Source organism: Aquila chrysaetos, chromosome 8 (assembly GCF_900496995.4).
Source record: "Aquila chrysaetos chrysaetos chromosome 8, bAquChr1.4, whole genome shotgun sequence".
In the NCBI taxonomy this organism is placed as follows: Eukaryota; Metazoa; Chordata; class Aves; order Accipitriformes; family Accipitridae; genus Aquila; species Aquila chrysaetos.
Genome location: NC_044011.1, coordinates 38,974,620 through 38,983,841, shown reverse-complemented (window position 1 = coordinate 38,983,841; position 9,222 = coordinate 38,974,620). Strand labels below are relative to the sequence as shown.

At 62.6% G+C, this 9,222-nt stretch overlaps 1 protein-coding gene across 2 annotated transcripts; it reads right to left on the bottom strand.

Annotated features, from left to right (window-relative positions):
* Nucleotides 1-2,716: 2,716 nt before the first annotated feature.
* On the bottom strand, nucleotides 2,717-8,493 carry LOC115345204 (5-hydroxytryptamine receptor 3A-like). 2 transcript variants are annotated; one of them, XM_030023635.1, is made up of 9 exons: nucleotides 8,335-8,493; nucleotides 6,169-6,332; nucleotides 5,941-5,985; nucleotides 5,477-5,586; nucleotides 4,721-4,890; nucleotides 4,334-4,494; nucleotides 3,874-4,084; nucleotides 3,461-3,694; nucleotides 2,717-3,296 (listed from the first exon to the last, which is right to left on the bottom strand). In XM_030023635.1, the coding sequence occupies exons 1-9, from the start codon at nucleotides 8,399-8,401 to the stop codon at nucleotides 2,998-3,000; spliced, it is 1,461 nt and encodes a 486-aa protein (XP_029879495.1). In that variant the 5' UTR covers nucleotides 8,402-8,493; the 3' UTR covers nucleotides 2,717-2,997. The 2 variants fall into 2 exon arrangements, with proteins under 2 accessions (XP_029879495.1, XP_029879496.1); XM_030023636.1 differs by lacking the exon at nucleotides 8,335-8,493 and adding an exon at nucleotides 6,451-6,614.
* Between the last annotated feature and the right edge of the window lie 729 nt (nucleotides 8,494-9,222).

Genomic DNA, 9,222 nt, shown 5'->3' with positions numbered 1-9,222 from the left:
CTGCCGTCTCCTGTTCCTGTGCCCGTGCCTGCCGGGAGGAGGAGGAGGAGGAAGGACGCAGCCCCCCGGCTCGGGGCAAGCCGCAGGGGGACCCGTGGTGGTGAGTTCGGGGGTGCCTGCTCGGCTCCCTGGGGGCTGCGGCAGGGGGTCCCATCCCTAAACCAACCCCGATGGGTGGGGGGTGCCCCGGGGATGCCGACGTCCCCGCGGACGGGGAGCAAACCCGCGTCCCTTGTCCCGGGACGCGTGCCTCCCCGTGCCCCGGCACGCTGCCTGCGGCCTGCGCCGCTGCCTGCCTGCCTGCACGGCTCACCAGGGAGCTGAGCAAGTTTGCCTCAATGAAAGTGAACTCGTTCATTTAAACCTGACTGCAGAGTAGTCTGGCCCCCCGCTGCGTTAATTATCCTGTAGTTCTCGACTGATTGCTGTACACTAAGCTTAAGCCCTCCTTTATTTATTTACTGACTACATTAACAGCAGCGCCTGCACTCCTTTTGTGCTGCGGCACACTGTATGGCGCGCTGCGGCGGGGCCAGGCGGGTGCTGCCGGCATCGTCCGGCCCTGCCTGTGCCCCATGGGTGCTGCCCGCGCCCCACGGGTGCTGCCTGCCACCCGCCTGGGTGTCGCAGTGCCATTAAATGTTAATTACGGCACGGTTGGAGTCGCTGGATGCCAAGCATCGCTTATTTTTTTCCAGGGCCGGATGACGTGGGCCGGGCTGCTGCGTGCACTGGCATCGAGGCCGGGGTCCTCCCATGCCCCGGGGGCTTCCTGGTGGGTTTGGGGGGGCTGCGCGCCCGCCCTGAGGTCCTGGTTGTGGTCCCTGCCTCCCAGCGCTCCCCCCAGCACGGCTCTTCTGGGGAGGCCTTGGGCAAGCGGGGAAGAGCTTTGCTCGTGGTTCAGGCAAGCAGAGGTGGCCCTGCTGCAAGCGACCTGCCGGCTGCAGCATCCGCAGGAGAAGGGGGGATGGAACCCTTCTCCGGCGTTTGGCCTGGTACAAAGGCGTTATTATGATAACGGGGAAATTGTCATAGGACCGGGCCTTTGTCTGCACACTCGCGCAGCAGCTGGGAGCGATTATGCTGCAACAATGTTCTGTTCCATCAACATTATGTCCTCATTAAACCTTTATTAGGAGATTAGATTCAGATTTATTGATTTTTCTTTATTTTTTTTTTTTAAAGAGGAAAATCCAGGCTCCTCTCAGAGAGATGCCTGGAACTTTTCCCTGCACGCGGCGCTTCCCAAAGCAGCGAGAGGGCAAAGGGAGAACCCAGATCCTTCCTCCGGCACGGGCAGCCTCTTCTTCCAGGGGGAAAGGACCGCTCGGCTGGCTGAGGGGGTTAGGTTGGGTGCGGGACGGCTTCCTAGCACAGGGAAGGACGAGGACCGAGCGGCCACGCGGCCACTGACGTGGTCCACGGGATGCGACGGCACAGGTGAGCATCTCGTGGCGGGTCCTCCCTGAGGGGCATCTGGGGTCCCGGCGGGCAGGAGAGGGATGGTGAGGTTGGCTCGGGGGTCCTGCCGCCCCGTCCCGTCCTCGACAGCGCAGGCTGGGCGGCATCGCGCGCCCGGGTCAATGGGCCCATTGGATTTGTCTGCTGGAGCGTTTGATGTTACACGAAGGCGGCTCATTCCAGAGGGTGTTAATTGCCCGCTGCAGTGATCAGGTCTGTAGCACCATCGATCTCGGCAGGATCAATGGGCTGATTTAGTGTCTCACGAACTCTTTAACTGGACACCTCATCAATAGGCAGCCACTTACAGACCATCAGCGCATTAGCGTGGGCCGGCGCCAGCAGGAGCCCGCTCCACCCGTCCTCAGCACCCCTGTCACTCGGCAGGGAGTTTTCCTGCAGGTGACGGCTCCGGGACAGCGAGCGGGGCCCTTGGTCTGGGGTCGGTGGTCTTGGGGGTGGATGTAGGAGAGCTGGGTGCCACCAACCCGCCTTTCTGCCACCACCCACAGCCCGACCATAGGCAGAGATGCTCCTAGAGCACAGGATGGGCCCTCCCGCCATCTCCAGCGCTTTTGAGGACAGCGCCGGTTGCTCAGGTATGTTACCGGCATGAAGAGTGAGCTGTGCCTTTACGGGGTCTTGGGCAAGCATGTCAGGGCTGGGGGCTACCCTGAGAACACCATTGGTCTTTCTTGTCACAAGCCTCTGACGCCCCCAGCTCTGAAACGAGAGCAGGCACTGCGTTGGGCAGATCCACTCCTTGCAGTTTGGGCTGGGGTCCCTGCTCTGGGTTGGAGCCAGCGGTTCTCTGCTCCGGGTTCGAGCCGGCGGTTCTCTCCTCTCCTCTTAGCCTCCTGCCTCTGCCCTGGCAGGGGCCCCCAGAGGGAGCAAGGGGGGATCAAGCAAAGCCGCGGCAGTCACCGGTGACCCCGCATGTCTCTTCCAGCACCGCGTGCCCACGGAACCAGTCCCCCCTCGCACCCCGCTTCGTTTGCCGCTGTCAGGCTCTGCTTCTCTCCCGGTTGACTGTAGTGCTGGGCAAGCATGCCCGGGGGCCAGCCCGGGGTAGGGGAAACACAGAGCCCTGCGGAGCCCAGCGAGCGGGGCGAGTAGCGGAGAAGGGGACACAGGCGTGTGGGCCCCCCGCACCCCGGTGCTTTGTGCACGGTGGCGGGGGCTTCCCCAGGGCAGCGGGGCTGAGGGGTAGGGGACCCCCGGGGGCGGCGGGGACCCCCCCCCGGCGGGCGGCAGCGGCGGGGCCGCTGTCCGCGGTGCTGAAGGCGGCGGCGGCCGCTGGTCGGGCCGCTGGCGGGGCCGGGTCGGGAGGGAAGCGCGGTGGAAGGCTGGGGCAGGGGTCGGCGGTGCTGGGTGGTTCCTCCTCAGCTCCGCCATCGTGCTCAGATGCGGCTGCTGGGGGGCTGGCGGGGCTGGCGGCGGACGCGCCAGCCCGGGTCAGCGAAGAGCGGCGAGGCCCGGAGGCGAGGGGCAGCGTCTGGGGTCCCCGCCTCGCCTGCCCCCCGAGGCGGGCACCGCTCAGGCGTCCCGCCACACCGACCAGAGGGTGCCCAGGGTGATGCTGTAGGCCAGGACGGCCGCCAGGTACGCCCGGAAGAGCAGGACATCCAACACGTAGCCTACTTGCAGCCATTCGCGGGCAACGTCACGAAACTCCTCGCGTTTCTCCAGGAACTGGCGGATGGCAGTGATCTCACGCAGGACGCTGTGCATCAGCGGGGAGCCCTCCGCCTGGCCAGCAAAGGCCGGTGCGGGCCTCATGGCCCCCGCTGCCTCACACTCCCGGGGGTCCTCGCAGCCGTGGTGGCTCAGCTTGGCTGCGGGGTCGAGAGAGGCAAGTGCAAAAAATCTCTTTAGAGGGGAAGCTGGCGCTTCTGTGGGTGACCTGGGCGTCCAGATCACCGTGCAAACATAGACACAGACGGCTACATAGGGCCTAGTCCCCTTCGGTTCCCATGAGCCCTCTCTGTGCAGCCCTTACCTGCACTGTCGTTGTTCTCCACCTCCCTGGAGATGTCCGAGCTCCGCGTCCTGCTTGGGCTCAATGTCCTCCCATCCTGGATGCAGAGCAGGACAGTGGCTCGTTCCAGCAGCAGGCGCTTCACCCACTCAGGGACGTGGGGCTGCAGGTCCTGCTTGTGCACCAGGCGCACGATCAGGATGGTCTCCGTCAGGCTGATGACGAGCAGTGCCATGCACACCACAAAGTAAATGCCTGTGGAGACATCAGCGAGGTGAGTGGCCTGCAAAGGCTCCCACATGGAGCATGGTCCTGAGCAAGTCCTGCCCGCCCACCTTGCGAGGGACCTGTGGTCTCTGTCCAGAGCAGCAGCTCCTGCTGCTCCAGGCCCAGGACTGCTGTGGCCGTTGGCTTGGCAGGTAGTGCCGCCGTACCTATCAATGGGGTGCCAACGGCAGTAGCTGGCAGCGTGTCGGATACGATGATGAGGAAAACCGAGTAGCCCAGCAGGAGGGTGATCTTGAAAGAGACCCTCTCGCCACTGTTGGGAGGTAGGTAGAAGCCCACAATGTCCATAACCATCAGGAAGATGCTGGGGAGCAGCAGGCTGACAGTGTAGAAGAGGGGGCGTCTCCGGATGACCACCTGCGGGACAGAGAGACAGGGAAGGCTCAGTGAAGGGTGGAAATGAGGGCTGGAGCTGGTGCGGCTCTCTGCCAAGGCAGGCGAGGATGGTGGGATGCGCTAACGTAAGCCAGAGGAAAGGAAGGGCTCAGCACACCGGGAGCCTCCTGCCCACAGGCAGGAGCACCGCAGCACCGAGCGGCCGGGCGATCGAGCGACAGGGACGGTGGCAAAGCCATTTCCTAGTGCCCCATCCCCGAAGGCCCTTACGTAGAACTTCATCTCGGCGTAGCTGTCACTGCTCTTGACACTGAACTCCTGGAAGCGGCTGAGGACGTAGAGCAGCTCCCACTCGCCCTGGTTCATGAAGACACTCCGGTCGAACTTGACCAGCTCCGGCTGCCGCCACAGCGAGAGGTTGATGTCGCGGACTGGGGGGGGCAGAGGAGAGGTGAGGACCAGGGGTGCCCGGCCCGAAACGCCGGCAGATGCCGGCACCTCCACGCCGGGCTGGGTGCCTGCCCTCCCCGCACGCATCCCCGATCCGCTGGGGCCATCTAGAGGGACGAGTCGCCTTCTGCACGGAGCTCCAGCCCGGCGGAGGTCCCGCCCGCTCCCCCCGAGTCCCCCTCGGCCGTGGGGGGTCTCGGCACTCACTGTGGTGCAGCCAGCTGGTGAAAGTGAGCGAGCAGTTCTGAACGTCGAAGGGGAAGTTGTAGATGTCCAGGCTGCAGGCGGTCATCACCTGGATCGGTTTGAGGTTCTGCACCTCCCCGTGGTGGCCAACGTAGACGTAGGGGACATGGGGGGACTTTCCGACATCCACGCTGGGGGGCACAAGGGACAGAGAGTAGGGCTGGGGAGTACTCTGGGCAGGAGGGACTCCTACCGAGCTGCGTTTAGGAGGGCAACTGCCTGGGCACCAGGGCTTTGCCCACCCCACCATCTGCGTTTTTGGCAATACCCGTGCAGGCATTCCTGCCCGGCACCTCCTCTGCGCTGCCCGGGCTGCTGCCTCTCCCAGCCCGAGGAGCTTCTGTGTCCTTGCCCTGGGGCTTTCTGGAGCTGGCGGGAACACCTTAAATCCCCACGGAGCAGGAAGGACACTGGCTGGCTTCACAGGAAGGGCCGGCAGCTCCGCAGCTGCCCTGGCATTGTGCTGCCTTCACAAAGCCTTTCTCCAGCTATCTGGATCCCACCCCCGGCACGGCGCGGGTAATTACCGATGGTTGCAGTTAGCCAGCATTGGAAACGGCCCAACTGCCAAGCCGTTCCCCATCTGCAGCTCGCCCGATGCAGGGAGGCTGCCAGCTCTGTGCCGGGAATACAAAGCGCGGGGCGGCACGTGCCCACAGTGGGCAAGAGGGGTTAAGCCCCAGGCCATCTCCCCCCACAGATTTTGGCCACACTCACAACTCATTGATGAGGATGTCAGGCACCCAGATGCTCTCCGCGGGGAGGGAGATCTGCGTCAGGTTGTCGAAGCGTGCCGGGTCCCACCTGAGGAATTCGTCTGTCCAGTGCTGGGGACAAGAGAGAGGGGGCTCGGAGGGGGAGGTCCCTCCTGCCCTGCCAGGACGACAAAGCCCAGACCAGCACCCTGCCACGGGAACCAATCTTCAACGCCATCCCTGGGGAGGAGGAAGGGCTTGTCCTCTGGCTATCACACCACCGAACGGGCTGAAGCACGGAACATGAAAGCTGTGCCCTCAGGCCCTACGGAGGTCTTGTCATCCCCTGGGATGGGTTCAGCCTTGCTGCATTCCTGCAGGGCTGCACGCCTCTCCCAACGGAAAAACCTGTGTTTGCAGGGGTGCTCAGCTCCGGGGAGTGCCCCAGCAAGGGAGGGGTGAGGTTGCATGGTCTCATCTGCTCACCTGCCTGTACCAGATGTAGGTGGTCAGCACCTGGTTCTTCTCATCCTGCAGGAAGAGGACACGGTGTCAGCACGGGGGGGGGGGGTATTGGCACTCTGGAAGACGGGCAGAGCATGCCAGGAGGATGCCGCACACCAGGTACCATTCTCCTTGCTGTGGACAGGCAGAAGCTGCCCGCGCCAAAGGCAGCTGTCCCCACCCCACGCAGGATGGCAGCAGAGGACTCACCACGCTGAGGATGGCGTAGACCATGAGGTCGATGGCCACATTGGTGGTCGTCCGCCAGTCCCGCACAGGCCGGGTGCCCTTCTGGTAGTGGGCCAGCAGGTAGTGTGACAGCCGGTGCAGGGCAGGCTCGGTGGGCTCTGGCATCCAGCCTCCCCTCCGGGTACCTGCCAGCAGAGGGAAGGAAGGAGGGATGGAGGGCCGCTCGCAGGGGGGCAGTGACTGCAATTGCCTGGGGGCGTGCCACGAACCACAGGATGCTGCTGGCTGCCATCCCTCACTTACCAGTTGGGGTTTCCCATCAAAGTTGAATGGGAGCATCCTGATGGGAAACAAGGCTGCCCACCAGAACCATCACGTAACGTCTTATTAATATCTTCTGCTGCGTAGGTAGACGGGGCTGTGACCTTCCCGAAGCCTTGGAAGGCAGGGCTGCCATCTTCCCCCCCTGCCGGACGGATGCCAGGACCGAGGCAGCGGGGGACAACGAGGGACTCACTGCCCCCGGGTAAGTTTCCTACCGCTCACTGCTTCCAGGGGTATTTCTTCTTTGCTGTGCAGGTGGAGGCGGCGAAGGTTAGAGATGAACTGGGATGCTAAATGCATTTATTAGGTATCTCGGCATTTGTTTCCTGAGGAAACGATCCCTCGGCTGGTGCCGGCAGCATTAATCGCAGAGCAAATTGCTCTCGGCACCCGCGTCCTCGCTGCAAGGCAGCTGGCGATGCCGCAGCCAAGCCAGGGCGGCAGAGCCACGCTCGTGGTTTTGCTCTGCAGCACGCCCAGCCCCAGAGTCCAATTCCCGCCTAATGAAAGGGACTAATTGGAATAGATCTGCGGGAACTTGGGAAAAGCTGCTGGGAAGGGAACTTTAATCTGTCTTTGAAGCTGAAAAAAAAAAAAACCAACCAGCAGTCTCAGCCCCTCCAACGCTGCACGCGATCGGTAATGCCGGGGAGCCGGCCGGGCGCACGACCCTCGCCCAGGCAGGTGTGCGCCAACGGAGGCGGTGGGGGGGGGTGAGAGGCAGCAATTAGGGCAAGGGGAGGAAAACAGGCACTGCTGACATCGTGGCTGGGGCCAAGCGGCCCTTCCTGCTGCAGCTGGTAGCAGCTGGCTCGCGCCAGTGCTCCTCCTCCTTGCGCCTGTGCCACTGAGCTCCGGGTCAGGATGCTCTGGCAGCCAAGAAATGGCTTTGCAAGGGGAGGACTGGGCTGGGTTTGTCCCGGCCGCTCTGTGTGTCTGCCACAGACACTGTGCCAGTCTGCCCGGCCCCAAACCCATGCTGGCAACTTGGCCTGGTGCAACTCGGCACAGCCCTGGGGCACGCGGGCGCGTCTGCATGGATCTTCTTCCTAACCCCTTGCCTCCAGCATCGCTAAGGTGAGAGAGTCATTTTTCCCGCTCTTCTTCTGCCACCTCTGCCAGGCTAACTCTGGGAGGTTTGGGAGTTGGGCATGATGCCCTGATGAGAGGGGTATCCGACCGGTCCAAAGATCCGAGCGACAAACCTGCTGAAAGCTTTCAGCTGCCTTGGTGCAAAACAGCACAATGATTTTTCTGCTGTTTCCCAGGGAGGTTAAATGAGAAAACAGTAACGATAGCTGGTGAACATTTTGGCAGTCGGTTTTGCGCCGTGCAGAGCTGAGATTACAAACCATAGGCACAGCAGCGCTTCTGCATGCTGTCATCCCCAAAACCCAGCTCTGCGTTCTGCGGGATGAAGCATTGTATTAGAGAAATCCCTTTACTGGGTGGAGGACTCAGGCAGCAGCTTCCAGGCAGAGCCAGGCAGGCAGGCAGGAGATAACCCTGTTTCTCTCTATATCTATCCTCAGGGCTCAGACCCTGCGCGCTTCCAGAGTACTTGGAAGCCCCGTATCGATGAGCCCACGACGCGGAGCTGGGTTCAAACGCCGCTGCGGGCGTTCAGCCTGCGTTGCCCAGGCAGGCAGCACCTCCAGGCTCTCGCACTACAGCTTTCCCACACTCGGGCTTTTCCCAGGTACGTTGCTTTTCAACAGCCTTAAGGTCTCTCTAAAAAGCAGACTTTGCATGCTGTGCAGTGCCGTTCGGGTTTTAGGCAGGTATTGTACCATGCCCTATGGTGCGGGCAGCGCCCTGCTCTGCCCCAGCTCTCCAGCCCTGCCCATGGGTCCCTCAACTTACCTTGGCTCTGCAGCGTCGAGGCAAGAGGCAGCAGGGCCAGAAGCACCCCGAGAGCAGCCGGCATCATGGCTCTCGTGCCGCCACGCCGGTGGCTTCCTCCTGCCCAGCCTGCCGGCTCTGTGGAGGAGTGAACCCAAGCAGGGAGGCAGGCGGCACTCCTGGCTCACTTTCCCCCCACCGTCGGGTTTTTGAGAACGCCCAATTAATCTCGCAATCGGCCTCTCCCGCTGCATCAAGTTTCAGGCTGGGAGGGTGCAAGAGGAGCCCACCCAGCCACCACCCCCAACCCTGCTAGCTCCCCTGGGGCTCCCCCGTCCCCTGCCTGGGCGCCTGGCCATGGAAAAGCGGGTTTCAGGGGTGCAAGCGTTGCGCCGGCATGCAGCAGGAGCGGGGGGCATGGCTGGGAGGGGAGAGGATGCTGCAGGCACTGGGGCTGCACCATAAGGTCCTCACCGGTCAGAAAGTCAGGAGGAAAACCTCTGAGACGGGGGTGGTCTGTCCCAGAGGTTACAAAGACTTGGCACTGGCACGGGGTGGGTTTCCCTCAGCAGAGGACCAGTGGGCTCTGGAGGTATCGGGCTCCCCTTCACACCATTCACCCTGGAGGCGGGTGCGCTGACAGATGCAGGTTGCAGGCAGCACATGCTGCCTGCTGGCCCTTCACACCCCTGCCTGGGGGCAGCAAGCTTGCCCCGACCACCTCCAACCAGGGCCAAGGCAAGGGTCTATTTTCATTGCAGCGATTTGTGGGCGCGTGCAAATTTCAGCAAATGAAAGCACTTCTTACCCCTTTTCATTTCCCCACATATTCAACACCTTTGGGCAAACGAGACTGTAAGCAAGGCTTGGTCTCGTATGATTGAGAGCAAAACTCTGTTCAGCCCTTGC

Excerpts from the sequence above, each read along its gene's own strand:
- LOC115345204 (XM_030023635.1), bottom strand. The coding sequence starts at position 8,401 with ATGATGCCGGCTGCTCTCGGGGTGCTTCTGGCCCTGCTGCCTCTTGCC. Across the intron at positions 4,085-4,333 it reads ACGCCGAGATGAAGTTCTAC|GTGGTCATCCGGAGACGCCC; the intron begins GTAAGGGCCTTC and ends TCTGTCCCGCAG. Across the intron at positions 3,695-3,873 it reads CGTTGGCACCCCATTGATAG|GCATTTACTTTGTGGTGTGC; the intron begins GTACGGCGGCAC and ends ATGTCTCCACAG.